Genomic DNA, 19,668 nt, shown 5'->3' on the forward strand with positions numbered 1-19,668 from the left:
ATTTATCCAACGTTTGAACAGCTAGAAGACAGTGGAGAAAACACAGTTTCCTGCTGTAAGGTGAGCTGCTGAGGTGAACTGACCGTTAATGTTTGAATGCTGACAGCTCTGGACGGTCGGTCTGTTCAAGATAACGGAACGGGTAATTCTCCTCTTTAGCCAGAAAAATAGCACAATAATCAGACATTTCAGCAGGAGACTCTCATATACAGTAAACACAAGGCATTAACTATACAAGTTTGTTATGTGTTTGGTTCTGTCGTGCGTTTTTACTGTGGCGAATGCAGATAACTTCACTGCAGCTAAATGTTAGCTATCAATATAGCAGGAGTGAGCTATTGTAGCATTATAAAAGTTATACATTTAAATTTCAAAATTTCTCATTAAAAGTATGATAATTGGACGAGTCCCTCTTTATATAGTTGGAATTTAAATAACTTGATTATATATACATATAGATACAACTAGCTACATCATTAGGAAGCCAGACTTTTGCATCAGGCATCATATATGATGATATATATCTAATTTTCACCTTTTAGCCCCAGAACAAAACAGATGTTCAACAAAGCCCCACGCTTGAAGCAGCATGAAATCAACCATCAAATTAGTTTCAGCCAAATATACAGCCATACAAACATGTTGGTTTTTGTTTTATTTAGGATAGATGTCCCCATCAAAGATCCATCATCCCGTTTTGCATTCAAAAGTGACAACACCTACATGATCTGATAAAATGGACTCCAGTGACTGCTTCTTGTCCTTGGACAATCTGTTTTATGAGAAACCTACTGTCCTCAAAGTGTGAGTGAATATAAGATATCATCCCTTTCTCACCTGTTCATCTCTCAGTAGTTTGACAGTGTTTTGCCCACTGGATTGTATTTGACAGAAAGCCACTGCTACAGCAGGCTGGTCCTCAGCTGCTGGAGGGGGCTCCATCTCTTTCTCAGATTCCAGCCACTCAGAAAACGCAGGAGGAGACAGACGAACTCTCTTCCCTATACAGTATGTTGTGCTCTGGATTAGGTTGAATTCCTTTTCACTTGACTTGAGTAAACTGCTCAGTATCTGGCCTATTGTAGCCTTACTAAATTTAACTTTGTAACTCACTGGCACAGTAGCTTGAATTCTCTCTGAAGCTTTACCAATTTTTGCTGACTTGTGAAAACAAACAGGGCTATGGAATATATTCTCATTATCTATAGTATTAAGCGATTGTCCTGTTGTTCATCTTTACCAGCCATTCTCACAACATGTAGTTTATTTTATTGATTCTTTTCATAGGAACAGTGTAATTTAACATTGTTGCAGTAAAAGGTATGAAATGATGTGTTGCACAGAGAGTTTATAGCTACTTTTTCTCATAATTCTCTTGTCCATAGTTTGGTGTTGTCTGAACAAGATTTTTTCTTCATTCGTTATCATAATTCTGCAATACCCTCAAATATGACAATAGAGTAAAATGCATTGATTGTGATGCACAGTGAGATAATGATAACACCTAAAATAATACAAAACCACAGACAACACAACTGATACTTTCAATCAATTATCAGAAAATATGCAGATGACTTCTACAGAATACAATGGCCAGTCCAAAGTATATTTTAGAGTCTCACGCATTAAGTTAGAACTTAAGTTGATGACACTATCTACTTTCTTATTCCTCTCAGGTTTCTCAAATAAATCCAAGTTCATGCCTCCTCTAAGGGCATCTGCTGGCTTTAAAGTCTTATCAGATACCGTTTACAGTTTTAACAATGGCAACATTGGGAATGAAGAGAATCAAGTTGGCAGCAACAATAACAGCGTCAGAAGCAGCGGCCTTTGGGGAGGTGAAAGGTTCAGGGATTACTCTCAGGGAGCCTGTCACAGTGATAGAGGTGGAAATGAAAGCCTGCAGGACTCTGGTCATGCAGGCATCAGCATGAGGTGTTTGTCTCTGGACTGCAGCAAAAGCCCACTTCTACTGAAAAGGCACGTATCATAGCGTCTGCAGTGTTTTCAGAGTCACCTGTACATATTTTGAAAGATGATAAGTTTACACTTGGGTGCAGAAATGCTTTTCAGTTTTGAAGGCATACGATTCTCTAAGACTGATATGTTGTTTTTAATACAGGAGTAAAATTTATAGGCCATAAAAATCAGGTCAAGAAGAATTTCTCTGTCTCGGAGGTGGATACAGATTATGATTTTTAAAATTAGCAAATTGGCTGAATATGTTACCCACTTAAGCCTCGTTTCCAGCTTTTCCCTTCCTCAATATGTAATGTAGTGGTGATACACTCCTTATTCCCTGAAATTGTATGGAGCCTTGCTATGCTTAGTTAAAATGGACCTAGTCAATCACAAAGATATGGGAGATTACATAGACGCTACATTAGTAGACAGCTAATAAAAGGAATATGAGCATATGCTAAACCATCCCCCACGATGGCTTTGTTGCTACAGCGCAGAATGCCTCGTCTTTTAGCAGCAACAATGGTTTTTCCTCTTTCATTCTACTGCCGACCTCTTTCAATTCTTTATTTCCTCTGTAACAGCTTGTTCAAGGTTCAGGTGTTGAACAGTGGAGGTCACTCGTCAAACACAGATGACCTCAGTAGCAGCGATGGTGGCGGCAGCCAGACAGCATCCAGACCTCAAACTTTTCTCAGACAGGTTACCATGGCGACAGTACCTCCTCCTCTTCAGCCGCCACAGACGACAGTTAGCCAGGCAGCTCCTCCTTTCCCCCAAAAGCCCCCCTTTATACCCCCTCCTCTGGGCTCATCTGCAGCAAGTGGCCGACCCCCGCAGCAGGCGACACATGCAGAGATGCCGGACAAGGGCACAAAGAGAGCTTCCGTTCCGCCCATGATGCCTCAGCCACTCTGCATACAAGGTGCTGCTCTGCATTAATACAGTCACAGACAGGCGATGTGCTCACAGTCGATGACTGCTTAACCAAAGACTACTCATGGAGCTGCTGTAAAGTGTTGCAACTAATGAGTATGCCCATGTCTAGCCATGGCAGCCGCTGCCACAATCTGTTAGGGTGTGATGAGGTAAAATGGGGTGAGCTCTCCCCATTGACCGCTCATGTGTAATGAATCATACTGGACACTAGGTGGTAGATAGAAAAACAGTAGAAACAGTTGGCAGTAACAGCAGAGGCCTTGTTGTCTATAGATATTTCTAAAGTTTTGTTTCATCACAAATGAGAACAGTGAAAGTGGTAACCTGGTTATACTATAATATTTATAATATTAATTATATTTAATTGTTCACATTTTAGGTTCTTCTGGGTGTGACGTTTTACGACCTGTTTCTGAAATCCGTATCCTTCTTGGTGTTCTGTAGTCAATACACTTAATAATACAATCCCATGTAGAGCTTGGTATGTGCAATATGCTTGGAATGTAATTTCACAACTGATACGATTTGATTTCCTAAACTATGCTAACACAGCATCTAAGTTCAGATCAGTCTTCAGTGAGTTCCCCTTTTTCAACTACATTCAGTCCAAAGCACTAGATGATGTAAGCATTATATGAAAGTCTTCATTCACAGAATAATGAGAATTATGAATAAAATCATGATGTTCATTGTCCTCTTCCAACCTGCCACTGTTAATGTTTGTTTGTAGGTTCTTTACACAAGTAAAAACTTTGTGGCATGTGCTCCCACTGGTTCTGGTAAAACAGTGCTCTTTGAGTTGGCCATCATTCGCCTTCTGATGGAGACATCAGAGCCATGGAGAGATGTCAAAGCTGTTTATAGTGAGCATACAGTATTATTCTACATAACTTGTTAAAATATTACTGCTCGTGAAAATATATTTTCTGGTCTTAAAATGATCCCCACTTGTGAAGCAGAGAAAACATTTTGCAACAATATATTTTCTTCACATGGAACTAAACACTGATGTGATTTCCCTTGCTGATGTAAACAATTTGTCTCTTAACAAACCATCAGGTTTTTGTAAGAAAACCTTGAGACAATGAATGTAGACACACTAAGTCTGAATCTAAACAAAACAAGCCATGGAAAATTTGTTTTGACACAATGTTCCTGACTGATATCACATAGCAGGGCTTAAGTTCAGCAGTTTTCTTCTCACTTGCCCATGTATTATTTACATTGTTTTGAAATTTTTTTTGTCAGTCTTGTATAATGATTCCTTGTTTGATCATGCCAGTGGCCCCTATCAAAGCCCTGTGCAGCCAGTGCTTTACAAGCTGGAAGAAGAAGTTTGGTCCTCTGGGGTTGAACTGTAAGGAGCTTACAGGTGACACAGATGTTGACGACTTCTTTGAAATTCAGGACTCCCACATCATCTTCACCACACCTGTACGTGCATACTGGCTTTCAACTGAACAAACACAACAAAGTTTGAAAGAATGGAAAGATAAGAACCAAAGATATAATAAATAATATACAATCTGATGTTTTAGGTTATATTTATTGTGCTTTCAGGAAAAATGGGACAGCATGACACGCAAATGGAAAGATAACTGTCTGCTGCATCTCGTTAGGCTCTTCCTTATTGATGAGGTTAGTGTGTTTGTTGGATTTTTAGTTCATAGGGCCATTTTTTAGTATTTAGAGTATTCCAAAGTCAGCCTGCATTATGGTGGATGCTCACTGTGCACTAATGCCAGAAAATGTGCTGTTCATGCTATTTTATTATTCTACGTTGCATGATGGTTCATTATACGCCACAGCCCAATACTTTCTTTCAGTTAGCCATTAAACATTTGTAGTACCTCATGTTCTAAGTTGGTGAATGATATAAATCCATATGCCCTGTTTAGCTCTTCTAGAGGTGGGCATCATGATGATAAAGGATGAATAAACTTTGTTTAAAAATCAAACCAAAATCCTTGCTGATTCAATATTTCATTTTTCCAGGTGCATGTGGTGAAAGATGCAACTCGTGGTGCCACTTTGGAAGTGGTGGTGAGTAGGATGAAAGCGGTACACACCTACAGGACAGCACAGAATCCAGAAGCAGGTTTCTATATGAGGTTTGTCGCTGTATCAGCCACCATACCCAACATCTCAGATGTAAGTTGCAAAGATGATGAATAAGATTGCACTGTGGCATAAGTCACTCACCTGTGGCTGACTCTTGAACTTTCTGGCTGTTATTAGGTGGCAGACTGGCTGTCGAAGGAGAGCGGTCCAGCCACATATCTGGACATGGATGAGAGCCATCGTCCAGTGAAGCTTAGAAAGGTGGTGCTGGGATTCCCCTGCAATCCAAACCAGTCAGAGTTTAAGTTTGACCTGTCACTCAACTACAAGATGGCCAACATCATACAGACTTACTCTGACCAAAAGCCTGCTCTGGTGGTGGGTAGGGAGACTGGGGAAAACAGTGCACCACTTCTTCGCACCTGTGTTTGCTGTCCTTTTTCTTTTGGATACTTCATGGTCCATTAATTTTGTTTTTCTGTAGTTTTGCTCTACCAGGAAAGGAGCCCAGCAGTCAGCTGCAGTTCTGGCCAAGGATGCACGATTCATTATGAGCACTGAGCACAAGCAAAGGTGTGTTTCTTTCTTACCTATAATGTTCATTCATTATCTTATTCATCAAAACGGTTGGCCATTGTTTATCTTAGTTAATTTCCCTGAGAACTTGATCTTGACGTCCTTGTTTCTTTATAACCCTCTTTTAGATTGATAAAATATACAAATTCAATTCTGGATTCAAAACTGAGAGGTTAGTCTTCTGGGCAGCCGCTAAATGTCTTTTGATGGCTAAATGGTGAGATCCTGCCAAGTTTAAAATCAGTTTCAATTCAGACCTGGTAAGAAAGCACAAGCTCATTTGCTTATGACTGTACCAACTGGATGAGCTTGTATTGTGTTTGTGGTCTAGAGCTAGTGATGGTAGGTGTTGGTTACCACCATGCAGGAGTTGAACTGTCAGATCGGAAGCTGATAGAAGAGGCCTTCACTCTGGGAGACTTGCCTGTTCTCTGTAAGACTACCACAGTTGTATCCTGTACTGTAAATGGATATGAGATTGTAGAAAGGCAACCTGAGCCTGTGCTTTTATTTTCTTGGCTGCAGTTTTAAAAAAGAAAGACAAGTGGCACAGGTTTATAACTGAGTTGTAAAATACTTAAGTCATATTGTGTTGGAGCTGCAAAATTATGAAACCATGAATTAAAATGGTACTGTACTGGTATGATTTTAAGCAAATAGAAATAAGGAATATTCAAAGATATTATTGTAGTCTACTAATACTAATGTCAACGTATTGGTATATCTCTGCTCAAAGGTATACCAGGAACCAAGAATACAGAAACTTTGCTGCTATGATTCAAAATAAGGGGTTTATTGAATTTTATGGGCACTAAATTTCTGTTTGTGGCCTTTTATTCACATCCTAGTTACCACCCGGACACTGGCTATGGGTGTGAACTTGCCAGCTCATCTGGTGGTTATCAAGTCCACTATGCAGTATGTTGCAGGCTCCTGTGAGGAGTACAGTGAGGCTGACCTGCTGCAAATGATAGGTCGTGCTGGAAGACCACAGGTAAAGGCGGAACAGTAATGAAGTTCTTGATTCATCTATGAAAGACATTTTAGAACCCTTTATTCAAAATAATATTCAAAGTTTGAAATGAATCATTACATTTACTGCTCTCCTTTTCTAGTTTGACACATCAGCGAATGCAGTGATCATGACCAAGGTTCAAACTAGAGACAAGTATATGAAACTCATGAACGCCATGGAAATCATTGAGAGCAGGTATGAAGGACAGTGGCAGTGTCAGTAGGTTCATCTTTCTCTTTCCCATACAAATACATGGAGAAGTGAGAATATCCAAGAATACATGAGGTGAGAGTATCCTTATTTCCCCAGCTTACACAGTCACCTTGTTGAGCATCTGAATGCTGAGATTGTTCTCCAGACCATCAGTGATGTCAACATGGCTCTGGACTGGATACGCTCCACTTTCCTCTATATTAGAGCTCTCAAGAACCCCACACACTATGGTCGAAGCTCAAAGCACAAAGCCACATAAAATGTCACAGGCAGTGTTGATCATTTTGGGTATTTTTTTTTTTATGACTGTGAGGGAAATCAGTGTGCCTTAATTCCTGTTTCAGGTTTCCCTGCTGGTTTAGACAGATATGGAATCGAAGCCAAATTGCAAGGTGGGTGATCCTGTTTTTGTTTTTAGCTCTCTTAAGTGGCATTCTACTGCCAGAGGGAAGACACTCTTCTAGTTAATTGATCAATGAATCATCTTAAATCATAGATGCCCTGCCTCTATACATCACTGGGTAAATTGCAAAAGCTTCAAAGAGTAGTTCACTCCTGGAGTTTAAGTGACTGATGTTGTTTCTTTTTTCTTTAGAGCTCTGTCTGAAGAACCTCAATTCACTCTCCTCCATTGGCCTGATCAACATGGATGAAGATATCAACATCAAGCCAACAGGTCTAGAAATTACATTTTTTATTTTTTAATTTACACTTACAATCTGGAAATAAAATTCTTACTCTTCACAGAGGCTGGCAGGTTAATGGCTAGATACTGTGTTGCCTTTGATACCATGAAACAGTTCTGTGAAGTTGGTGGTACTGAGACACTGTCAGACCTGGTAAGTTTCTGTTATGGGTGATAGGACAAATTAATTTGATTAAATGAAGATACACTGGGAAGAAATAGACTCAAATTTATTTGGCACTGTTTATTGCTTGGCATTGCGAAAGCATGGCATTCAGATCAAAAGTACTTGTATGTGCAGATAAAGCTGGTCTCGAAAAGCAAAGAGTTCAGCGACATTCAGTTGAGAATGAATGAGAAGAGGCATTTGAACACTTTGAACAGGGACAAAAACAGGATCACGATCAGGTTAGAGATTTTTATATGATCCACAATGGCATATAGTCTTTGTTTACTATCTTAATTTAATTCTCTGGTGGGAAAGGCATCATAATGGAGGTGGACAGAAGCCAGAGTAAACTAGACTTTTAAATGTTATTTTCTAGGTTTCCTATTGAGGGAAAGATCAAAACCAGTCAGATGAAAGTGAATTGGTGGGTTCATTCATTTTATGTTTTCACTGTGGAAGCAGTATTGTATTCAGCAGTAGTGTTGAATAACAAAAAAAAGAAAGATTTATGACTATTAATCTACAAACACATTCATGAAATTCACATGAACTTTCCACTGCAAATGTGCTCATTGTCTTGTCTTTAGCTTGATCCAGGCTCAGCTCGGTTCCATCCCAATTCAAGAGTTTGGACTTGCGCAGGAAACAACAAAGATCTTTAGAAACGGGATGCGCATCAGCAGATGTATGTAGCATAAATAAGGGGCAAGGAATAAATAAACAGCTGGCTGATAACTTTTGATTATATTTTTCTCTTAATCAGGTCTGTCAGAGTTTCTGAGTCATCGATCCAAAACAGGTTTCTCTGCCCAGCTCAACTCCCTGATCCTGGCTAAGTGCTTCAGATCAAAGCTTTGGGAGGACTCACCATATGTTTCCAAACAGCTGGAGAAGATAGGTAGGTACTTAACTATATCAATATAAAACACAGCCTATTACAGCACTTGACCTAACACAATGATAAAATGCAATTTTAGTGTTTGTACATCCTCATCACAGTTGATATAAGATGCAATATTAATAATCAACCAAATGTCATTTCTATCAAATGTAATGTTATCTATGTTTCAGGCCAGACTCTGTCAATGGCCATGGTAAATGCTGGACTCACCTCTTTCAGCAAAATAGAACAAACAAACCCCAGAGAGCTTGAGCTAGTGAGTCAGTATATTACTAACAAAGAAATGAAAGCAATACACAATACAAAACATGTTATTTAACTGATATTTGAAGCAAATTCTGTGCCTATAATTATGTTAAGTATTTGAATATGCTGTGTTATAACTTAATGTCGCTCATTTAGATTCTCAACAGACATCCACCATTTGGCAACCAAATCAGAGAGTCTGTCCTCCACCTCCCAAAGTATGAAGTTACTTTGGAGCAGGTAAAAGGCACTGCAGTCAAGTGCATTTTACTCAATACTATCATATTGCATCATGTAATAGCCATTTTCTTCTAGTCTAACGCCTGTTATTAGATAGTTCTGTTATTCTTCATTGTCTGTCTTTTAAGTTGTTGCTGTATTTTACAGCTTCCAAGGTATAGCTGTGATACAGCAGAGATTATGGTGAAGGTGAACCTAAAAAACCAAGCACAACTGCTCTCCAGAAGAACAGCTCCAGACTACCACTTTGTCTCTCTGATCATTGGAGACTCTGACAACAATGTGGTTTTCCTACAAAAACTCACGTGAGAAAAAAATATTTTTGTCCCGGCCTCCCAACAAACTTGACTTTTTGCACACTTTACTTCTCTGTCACTAGAATTCTGTGAATAGGTCAGAGCAACAGATTCTCACCATTATGCAAAAAAGACACAACTTGGAATTTTTAGCAGATCGATTTAGATCTGGCATCCTCCATCTTCGTTTTTCAGGGACTTGGTGCTCTTGAAGAGTGGGAGCTGGATGAAGAAGATTGATGTAGCAAAGGCCTCAGAAGGACAGGATATCAGTGTGAATCTCATCAGCTCAGAGTATGGTAAGTAAAGTATTTAATATCTAGACATATTTGGGACTAATAATACGCAGGGCTGTATAGTACAAATTCCTTTTATTTTCAGCTGTAGCTGAGATATGTCTCCCTGTGCAGTTGCCATTAAGTTTTCAAGAGCTACTTTTGTTATGTCTATATTATTGAGAAAAATGTAATGAATTAAATGACCATTGTAATGTTCAAATTTATCAAATCAAACCATGGTCGTTTGTTGCACCTCTGTAATGTGCATATGCATTTTGCTGATCATGTTTATACTCTTGCGCTGCCTATGAATAATTTATTGTGTAAAACATTATGGGGCATTTACAATACTCAGACCCTCTTCCTCTCTTATAGTTGGCATTGACATCCAGAAGAAGTTCAACATGTATTACTCTGAAGCCAGGAGATTTGGTCACTGTGATAATCATAACATATCCAGTGATGTCGCTGGACAGCGACAGCAACTGTCTGCATTAAAACCACAGGCTACACCTCAGAGGGGAAAAGCCACATATACTACAAACCAAGGCATTGTAGCTTTGTTACAGAAGATTTTGTTGATTCTATAATGCTGATATAGTATTCTTTATGGGTAGATTGATATTTGACGTGTCTTTGTTCTCTATTTTAAAGGGTCAGCTTCTCATTCAGATTTTGGCAACAAAAGGCAGTGCAACCACTTTTGCAAGAATAAGGATCTCTGTGGCCACGAATGCTGTGAATACAATCGCATCTTTTTAACATTTTCATATCCAACTGTGCATTGCTTCACACGCCTGTCAAAATTATATACGTTTTCATCCTGCCAGCATCAATCAAAGTGCGTGTGTATCTTCGCCCCTCTACAAGGTAAAGTGGGTGTAACTGTGCCACTGAAGAGGTCAGCAAATCAAGAGTCCAGTTTTTCTTCCTATTTGACAGACCTCAAGAGTAGATGCGACACACTGGCACAAACTCCCATAAAACGACTTAAGGTGAGGTGGAGGGCAGATATGATTTTTGCGGTCTATCAGAGCCCTTGTCAAATAGAAGCTGTCATGCAAAAGACGTTTTTAAATTTAGACTTGTCACGATTCAGCGCTCAGGTGTCTGTGACTGCTGTGTTATATAAACCCAAGGTTTTACCCTAACAACTCTCATCCAATAGATAAATGACACTTACCTAAGCCATTTTTCCCTAGAAAACAGTTCATCTGAAGTCTGCAGAAAAGACTAATGAGTCACTACCATGTCAACGTTAGTTACAATAAGATTAAAGAAAATGTCAACGAAAGAAGTGGAAGATGCTGAATTCCTGCAAATACAAATAACTGTCACAAAACAGCAAATAAAGATGATAAGAATAGCACAATGTATGCAACATATATCATAAATATTATACGTGGACAGGTGTTATAGGGGAGAATACTATTAAAATGTGTAATACTCCTTTTATGCACAATTACGTCTCTTCCAAGTGAGAACTCAGCATAATCTAAGTGGCTAAAATTGGGAATTTTGCTATTTGTAATTAGATGAATAAATGTGTGTTTGATGTTCTGTTCTATTGCCTCAGATGAAAATGAGCGAGGAAATGGTGTCTGACAACATACAGCAGTTTGCTTACAAACCCAAAGAAAGGATTCCTTCAGTTCCCTGGTATTTACAGTATCACTGACTATTTCTGGACGGGTCCTTAAATGACCACTGCAGTTTAGATGAGAATAACCTGCTAAACTAAATTTGGTTTCAAACAACTCTGATGAGCTGGTAATTCATTCTTTTTAATTCTATCTTTTTTTTTTTGGTATCTGAAGGTATGGAGTAAATTACTCTAAATATCCAGAGAGACTTCACACTGAAATTGTTGATCTGACTGGAGAAGACTGCGCTCAGCTGACAGATGTAGTTAATCTGGACAACTTTGATAGTGGTAAGAAGCTGCTATAAAAAACTGAACTCCAAACATTTCTATTCATAAACATGGTTATGTATTTTCTCTCTCTCCTTACCAGATTATAACAGATATATTGGGGACAACCACAGGATGATGGAAGAGTTGCCTCAAACCTTTGCTACTTCTAAGGCGCATGATCGAAGTATTGTCAAACAACTTCACTTGAACTCATTAGTGGATAGACCACACTGGTTTGCTCATTAACTACAAATCTTTTATACTCTACACACTGATTTTTCAATACATAATGTATAGCTTTTGACTTCATAACCATTGTTATTACTTTATTTCAGTAAATTATCCTTAGGCCAGGATGGTATACTCATCCTTGTTAAATATTTATCTGTGTTCAGGTTCCTTAGCGTGGGTCAACCCAGGAACAAGTAGCTGGAGTCAGAACCCTGAGCAGCATCTAAATCAGATCAGCACGTCCCCTCTGTCTAACTCAGAGAGGTCCACTGCAGCAACTGCATCGAACAAGGACACTCAATGTGAAAGTAGTTCATACTTACACATACCAACTGTCACCTTTGACCTTGGAAATGAATGGGACAGCTGGGGTGACTTAGATGAAGAAAATTTGGTGCATGCCTGTGAGACAGCGTTTGCCTCACACACAACTAATGCTGAATCTCAAAACCAGCAGTCTCTTGAGTATGACATGCCAGGTATAGTGAAGTCATTTTACTCACAAACGAGAGATGGAAGATTTTTGTGTTTGCTTTTCGTGTGTGCCATTGTAATACGGTCGTTTTAATCATCACTGCTTAAACTACTCCTACTACTACCTCTGCTGTTGCCATGACTTTAATAATGACATGTAGATTTTGTGTGAAGGTTGTGCTGCTGCATCAGCCTCACCATTCCTCAGTGCCCTACAGGTAAAGCCCTGCATAACCACTAAGGGAACACCACTGAGGTAAGGCCAGAAAAGTATTCTCATGTTACTTCCAAATTGTCTGTTTCAAACAAAAGTAATCGAATAATGTGAAAACTGTATAAAATCTCAGCTCAACCTAAAATATTTAAAATTTTTGTACTTTAGGTCAAATATATCAAATGTAAATCCTGAAATCAGAAAACCAGGACCCTCACTGGTCACAGTCATACCACAGACTAGAATCACCCTTGATTTGAATAAAAGGGTGAGTGTGTCTACAGTATACATTTGCATACATGGAAAACAGTATTGTGAAGATGATTATTTGGGTAGACCTATGAATCATAAAACTTTAATAAATCTCTTAGAGTGGTTGAGAAAAACACAAAAGGAGGCCTGATTTAATATACAAATTAAAATTCAAGATGCTTATGAGATTCGCCAGGCTCAATATTTATAAAGTGTATTCCTTCCATTCTTTTTTAGCTGCATGGATATAGTTATCGGATCGAAATGTACTAATGTTGTTTTGCTGAGGATATTTTCTCTATTCTGGTAGTTTATTAACAGCCAATTAGCTGAATGAAATGTTCCTTAACCTTTGTATCGTCAGTGGTTGAGGTACTTGGCACATATGACAGTTACTGCTCATCCTAATTGTGTAGGAACCTCCAGCCACAGGAACAATATCAGAAAACTTCCCAGAAGAGACACACGTGGCACCAGCAACCAGGTTTGGGTTCTTTGCAACAATGAAAGACACAGCTGACACCAGCTCCACTGTCAATAGAAGGTAGTGCAGTCTTTTATTTTGACTACTACTTTGTTTAGTAAGTAATGAAACTAATCAGTACGTTAATATATTTTTCACCTAACTGATGGATACTCTTTCCGTCTTCTTTGACATGTGTGCAGCGTTGAGGAGGAAGCACTCCTTGGGATATTTGATGGTATCTTTTAGAGGAAGTGTTAAGCTAGTTCTGATATGATGTTTATTGTTTTCTGTATGTTCATCTTCATTCAACCTTGAGCTTCACATCAAGAGTTGTACACTGTTTTGAAGCCGTGTTATTATATACATACTGTGTATAATGTTACTTATAATTGCTGCTGTTATTTATTCATGCACTTATTATTTGTTATTTATTCAATAAAGTCTGTTCATTTAAGTCATTATATGTATTGTATACATTTTGTCCGTGAAGGTTTTTTTTAATTAAGAATTTTATATAAAGTTAAAGGTTTATAGGGTAATAAAGGGTTAGGGTTTTATGTGTGTGTGTGTGTATTACATTAAATGAGGATTCGACCATATTTAATTAAATTAAATTAACAATAAATCACATACACTAATAGTTTGATTTAGTTACATGGAATATATTTAATAAATTGACATTCAAGCAAAAACACAAAATGAATTAAAGATTAAGTTGAATGAAAACTTAGATTGAAATGATTTCATTAGAAATCAACTCAACAACTAAGATTTATGTTACGTTTACAAAATAAAATGTGAATGAAGCGGAATGAGCTGCATGTTTTTTTTATACTGCGTTATCACCGTAGATTTTGATTATTCCGTTTTCTGTCTGACTGAGCAGCTTTAGCCTCAAACCTTCGTTTGAAAATAGTCCCTGTGCAGGATCGGACCGTCTGTCTCCATGATCCGGTTTCCTGGTTTCATTCGCCTCAGGAGTCTGCTCTCACTTCTGCTGAGGGAGATGGTGTCGAGTGACTTGATACCACGTGATTTGGACGGATGTAACGCGAGACTTGTGACGCAAGTTTGAGCGCGGAGTTTGTTGTTGGCGGAAAAGAAAGTTCGAGCTGCGACTTCATTCTTCCGGAGGACAGATATTTACATGGAGCATTAGGTCGTCCTTACATCTTCGCTTTTATGAAGGCCTTGTTTGAGAAACCAGAGCACTTTATAGCCTACTGAAGCAGTGAGTTTCTGTTGGCTGTCTTTAGCTAGCTTGAGAGACTGTAGCTAACTGCAGCATGCTAGTTTATTTGCACTGACAAGATGAGCTATGTTACTTCTCATCCATCTGGCATTTTAATGTTCTCAATAACAAGGTTCCTAAACTGTTTCGCTGGTAGTTTGTCGGTGGCTGTGTGGAAAATGTGGTAATGTTTCACTTATCATTAGGATTTTCTGCCGATCTCTGTCCTCACATGTCTCTGTTCTCCAGATGAATCAGTCTCCTGTGAGCCATGAAGGTATCAGGACCGACGAGTGTGCCATCAAATCTGACAGAGGTCACAGAGGTCACAGGAAAAGCAAAGTCTCGAGTAAGTTGGACACCTTTACTCGTTCACTGTGTTGTGACGTTCAAAAAATGAAGACTTAGGTCGTTGAAGTGCAGCTGTGGGTGCAGTACCATGCAAAGAATATTGGTCAAACTATAGACCAGCTTTTTAAAATGTCAAACCAGGAACATAATCATAACAGTCCTTTGTTAGAGGAAAGTGTGTCACAAAGGCATCGTTGTAAAGTTTGCATGTTCACCAACATATACACAGACTGAAGTGGAGGAGGGTGTAGGTTTCCAAAGAAGTCTTGTGTGACATTATATTATGTGTGTCCTTGCAGGAGATGTGGAGATGGACATCGAATTCCTATATCAAGCTGTTCCTCAGCTGTCCAAGGTTTTCCGCATCATAGACAAAATCGGAGAAGGTACATCCATTCCTCATACTTTTGAAGTTTCTTTATGTCTACTGAAGAGGGTTAAATGAATAGTCACTCTGGGCATCTCATTGCATTTATTGAAACGAAATGTGTGCGTCAGGTACTTTCAGCTCGGTGTACCTGGGTGAGGCTCAGATGCGGGATGGGAGGAAAGAGATGTTTGCTCTGAAGCACCTCATCCCAACCAGCCATCCCACACGCATCGCTGCTGAGCTCCAGTGTCTCACTGTCGCTGGGTGAGTAATTTAATTCATTGTTTTTCGTAGTCCATAGACTGCCAGAAATACTTGTAAGAACCAGAGCACTCATGAAAATATTAGATAAAGACAAATACATTTTTATACCTGATTGAGTGGAATTAAGCAATAGATAATCATTTTTGTACAAATAGCATGGTGTATAGTTAACCTGTAGAATAATCAGTGAGAAAGGAGTAACTTGGACATTCTTCTTCATCATCTGCTTCCTGATTTTTTTTTAATGTACATTATCTGTTTAATACGCAAACATCTACAGAATGTATTGAAGTTTAAGATATAGATAGATAGATACACAAACACACGGTAGACACAGCGTGATGTTGACAGTATATGTACCAGGGCCTTTCTCAAAAAAGAAAAACGTCATTGAAGTAACTCAGAATGATAATGGTTCTAAAATCTCTTTAAGAGCTTATATTTATCTATAGCTAATTGCTGTGTGGGTTCCTTGGATGTCTAGTGTCTCATAATTGAGCCAAACCCACGCTCAGCAACACATTAATGGCTTTTTTGGCAAGATGGATGCAGTAGAAAGCACAGTCGTTTGAATGTATGGAAGCATCTTGGGGTTTGATCATTGTTTATCGCTAATTTTAAGAAGTGATTGGCCAAGACTGCCACGATCACAGAACACTCTGACATAATTTTCTTTGGGGGTGGGGGCGGTTTCAGAGGTATGGAAAATGTGATGGGGGTGACGTACTGCTTCAGGAAGGAGGACCATGTGGTGATCGTAATGCCCTACATGGAGCACCAAGCTATTGTAGTACGTACATGTCCCTAACAAGTTCCTGCGTTTCAGTAATATGATGACTGTTGTATGGATACAATCTATAATGTATCGCCAAAACTTTAATCATGTAGTGCTTTTCTTGATATTGTAATAGATTTTATGTTTGCTGACATTTTTAAAAAAGTTTGATCCAATTAAAATGAATTCTATCAGGACATCATTGGCTCATTAACCTTTGAAGAGGTCCGTCTATACATCTACCACCTCTTGAAAGCCCTGAGGCACATTCATCATTTTGGTATCATTCACCGGGACATCAAACCAAACAATTTCCTCTACAACAGGAACACCAAAACGTGAGTAACTACTCCTGTCTGTATAATTCAAGATTGAAAGGCTCTATTTGCCAGCAAATGTAGCATTTCACCAATTAATGGGCCCCTTTTTTTGTGTATGTGTGTTATTTTATTTTTTAAACTTTGTTGGGTTGTGACATTGAGTAGATGGGGGGGGGGTGTCAGAGGCTCAGGTTATTTCAATATATGAATAAGTTGAAATGCAGAATAAGTACATGGCACACAAAGCATTTATTAGTTTCCCTCTTGAAAAATATATATTTGTTTATGTAGGTATGCCCTGGTGGACTTTGGCCTGGCTCAGGGTACAGCAGACACCCAGATAGAGCTGCTGAAGGTAGTGAGGCAGAAGGCGGCGCAGAAAGGTGGAGGCTTCACAGGGAAAGCAGACACCACACACCGGAGCAAATCACAACCTAGACTCCATCCCAGAACTACCACCACCACAGCCTCTACCTCACTACCTATGCCTCCACAACAATCCACAGCCCTGCCACCTTCCTCCTCCTCTTCCTCTCCTGCTATCACCACCACGTCTTCGTCAGCTTCTCAAAAGTCACCTATTAAAAAAGCACGTTCTGTCTCCACTATGCCCACCAAGTCTCACACAAAGCACACAAAGGTGCACCATTTCATTTTTTAATACTTAATTTTCTCACTTGTTGGTGTTTTTGATTCTTTTAGTAGTCCAATCAGTGCAGAATTGTATGAAAGATGATGAGTCTTTTGGTGAAGGATTTCCTTAACAGAATTATCAGTACAAATTTTCTTTTGTCTTTTTTTCACCAACGTGGTTAATTTAGCTAAATTCTACCAACTATGTTTGTTTTCATTAGGATTTGACAACACTGCGCAAAGTACCACGGCCTGTTTTTGGAGAGAAGAACCTGAACAGCTGCGCTTTGGCATCCTCCACCACCAAACAGGCTACCAGTAGGGCAGAAGTAAGCAAGGTGAGATGGAAGCTTTTTTAAGAATAAGACGTGTTGAAAACATATCTAATCCCACTGCCATTGAATTTAAAAATAAATGAAAGTTTTGCACGAGTTTGTTTCATTTGCTTTAAAGATCAACAGGAAAAAAAGTATAGCAGTTTATTCCCCTGGAGTTATTTTTTATTTTATCAACTGCTTTTCTTAAGTTGGTGAAGCCCATCAAAAGAGAGGACCCAGCCAGCCGAAGATACTCTTCAGCCAACCGGGTGGCAGTGCCAGTCAGGACACAGAGCAGCAGTCAGAAACCTCAGAGGACTGTACAGCACGCTCTCACCTGTAACTGCTACCTGACGGACCGCATCTGCAATATCTGCATGTCCAGGTAAAAAAGAACATAAAACACTTAACCTTTCTATTTCAAATAGGGACTTAGAAAACTACACACATTTTTAAAATAAAAAAGTAGTTCTCTCTCGACGACCTTCGTGTTCAGGTTTTCGTTGACAGCTGTAACAGAAGGGCACCAGGCATCTATAAGAAAAAAAAGCAACTAGCAACTAACTAATACTACAAATCCAAAACTCATGTGAACTTGATATGTGCATTTATGAACAAGCAATGGGAATTTATTTTTCACCAAAGGAAGCAGCAGGTGGCACCGAGAGCTGGAACTCCAGGCTTCAGAGCACCAGAGGTTCTCACTAAGTGCCCCAACCAAGGAACAGGTTGGTATCTTTAATCTGTGTACTTGATTTCTGTGTGTCATTCAGGAATTCAGTTTTTTTTCCCCTCGCACACACTCTAACAGGTTTCCTAAACTGTATAGATGAAAGAATCAACTCGTTGCCCTTTTACAATCACAAATGTTGAGTATTGGACTCTCCCTTGTTTTCTCATCCTGCTGTAGCCATAGACATATGGTCAGCCGGAGTGATCCTGCTCTCTCTGCTCAGCGGCCGTTACCCATTCTTCAAAGCCAGTGATGACCTGATTGCTCTCACTCAGATCATGACCATATGCGGCTCCAGAGAGACCATTCAGGCGGCTAAGTCATTTGGTGTGTATTTGTGAAAAATTTGTGCCTCCACTTCTGTATTGCCATTGTATTGACATTATTTATCACCATGGTTAATTCAACAATGTAGGAGAACAGAACTCAGCTGCACTGTGGTGTACTGTACATCAATTGTAATCCTGTTTTGGATTTGAACTCATGCAGGTAAGGCAGTGGTGTGCAGTCGGGAGCTACCTCGGCAGGATCTCAGGACTTTATGTGAGACATTGAGGGGACGAGGACCATCTCCAGATGATGAAGTTACACCACTCCCTGAAGCCAGCAGGAACTCCACCAACACAAACCAACTGAACATCCAAGATGATACTCCAACACAAGAACCCCCTGGAGGAACATCTAAGCATCTGAAGGATGGAGCTTCTGCTCTCCCAAACCTCGAAGAGTATTCAGCCAGTAAAGACACCTCCACTTGCCTTGCTGAGCAGACCTCGGGGGCAGACTGCGCGATGGAGGATGATGAGCGGGGTTGGGACAGAGTCCCGGATGAAGCCTACAATTTGCTGGATCGGTTGCTGGACCTGAATCCTGCCACCAGAATCACAGCTAATCAGGCCCTGCAGCACCCGCTGTTCAAAGGCCTGTGAAAGCTCCTTGGCTTAACAGAATGGTTCAGATAAGTGGTGTATATTGGTAACCTTGGGTGGGACATACCTGGGAAAGGATAAAGTAGTTGAAGATGAATGAATTTGTGGGACATTACAGGACCAGATCTGATTAATCTTGGTTGTAAAAGAACGTTATCTTTCCCATCAGAGACTGTTCATTGAGTTGCGTGGGAGGCAGATTTGACTTCATAGTTCACATGCATGCAGCTAAGTGTTAAAAGAAGTAATTGTCATGGCAACTATGATGCAGCCAGACATCTGTGGGGACAGACTCTAGTTTTGACTCTAAGTATTATATCAGCTGTTTCAACATGAATTGTTCTTGTTAGTATATATATTGTAAAAAGGGAATTGTCACTATGTCGATTTTACTCCTGTCCATAAGAGCTTATTACCACTATGAGTAGAGTTGTGCTGTATAGGAATGTCTGCGTCAGCTGTGTTAATTTATACCATTGGGAACTGTAGACTCCTTAATTGTACTTCGGATTTTCTAATAAAAGCAAAAACAAAGTCACTGTCTTTCACTTTCACACACTGTGTGTGTGCGCGCACAGATATTTTTAAGAAAAAAAGGATTTATTTTCTTAT

General features: G+C 39.4%; 2 protein-coding genes across 2 annotated transcripts; both read left to right on the forward strand.

Moving 5' to 3' along the window:
• Positions 1 to 2,670: 2,670 nt before the first annotated feature.
• Positions 2,671 to 11,270, forward strand: hfm1 (helicase for meiosis 1). Its single transcript, XM_029524736.1, has 29 exons — positions 2,671 to 2,887; positions 3,281 to 3,322; positions 3,454 to 3,524; positions 3,632 to 3,764; positions 4,184 to 4,335; positions 4,462 to 4,539; positions 4,897 to 5,052; positions 5,140 to 5,340; positions 5,447 to 5,535; positions 5,667 to 5,710; positions 5,870 to 5,971; positions 6,387 to 6,532; positions 6,654 to 6,748; positions 6,863 to 6,996; positions 7,111 to 7,158; positions 7,362 to 7,442; positions 7,514 to 7,605; positions 7,753 to 7,859; positions 7,997 to 8,044; positions 8,208 to 8,305; positions 8,384 to 8,518; positions 8,692 to 8,777; positions 8,924 to 9,007; positions 9,155 to 9,312; positions 9,499 to 9,602; positions 9,957 to 10,130; positions 10,236 to 10,319; positions 10,452 to 10,576; positions 11,158 to 11,270. The coding sequence occupies exons 1-29, from the start codon at positions 2,671 to 2,673 to the stop codon at positions 11,257 to 11,259; spliced, it is 3,186 nt and encodes a 1,061-aa protein (XP_029380596.1). The 3' UTR covers positions 11,260 to 11,270.
• Positions 11,271 to 14,227: 2,957 nt separating this feature from the next.
• cdc7 (cell division cycle 7 homolog (S. cerevisiae)) lies at positions 14,228 to 19,573 on the forward strand. Its single transcript, XM_029525286.1, has 12 exons — positions 14,228 to 14,364; positions 14,614 to 14,713; positions 15,015 to 15,101; positions 15,214 to 15,349; positions 16,046 to 16,139; positions 16,320 to 16,462; positions 16,736 to 17,084; positions 17,299 to 17,415; positions 17,604 to 17,779; positions 18,040 to 18,122; positions 18,305 to 18,454; positions 18,617 to 19,573. The coding sequence occupies exons 2-12, from the start codon at positions 14,614 to 14,616 to the stop codon at positions 19,054 to 19,056; spliced, it is 1,875 nt and encodes a 624-aa protein (XP_029381146.1). The 5' UTR covers positions 14,228 to 14,364; the 3' UTR covers positions 19,057 to 19,573.
• The last annotated feature ends 95 nt before the right edge of the window (positions 19,574 to 19,668 follow it).

The sequence above is a fragment of the Echeneis naucrates genome, chromosome 17 (assembly GCF_900963305.1).
Source record: "Echeneis naucrates chromosome 17, fEcheNa1.1, whole genome shotgun sequence".
NCBI classification, from domain to species: Eukaryota; Metazoa; Chordata; class Actinopteri; order Carangiformes; family Echeneidae; genus Echeneis; species Echeneis naucrates.

Bases quoted from the DNA above. Each gene is read 5' to 3' on its own strand.
- hfm1 (XM_029524736.1), top strand. From the start codon at position 2,671: ATGGCGACAGTACCTCCTCCTCTTCAGCCGCCACAGACGACAGTTAGC. The intron at 7,159-7,361 runs GTGGGTGATCCT...TTTTTTCTTTAG, and splicing joins AATCGAAGCCAAATTGCAAG to AGCTCTGTCTGAAGAACCTC. The intron at 9,603-9,956 runs GTAAGTAAAGTA...CCTCTCTTATAG, and splicing joins TCTCATCAGCTCAGAGTATG to TTGGCATTGACATCCAGAAG.
- cdc7 (XM_029525286.1), top strand. From the start codon at position 14,614: ATGAATCAGTCTCCTGTGAGCCATGAAGGTATCAGGACCGACGAGTGT. The intron at 15,102-15,213 runs GTACATCCATTC...TGTGTGCGTCAG, and splicing joins CATAGACAAAATCGGAGAAG to GTACTTTCAGCTCGGTGTAC. The intron at 16,140-16,319 runs GTACGTACATGT...GAATTCTATCAG, and splicing joins TGGAGCACCAAGCTATTGTA to GACATCATTGGCTCATTAAC.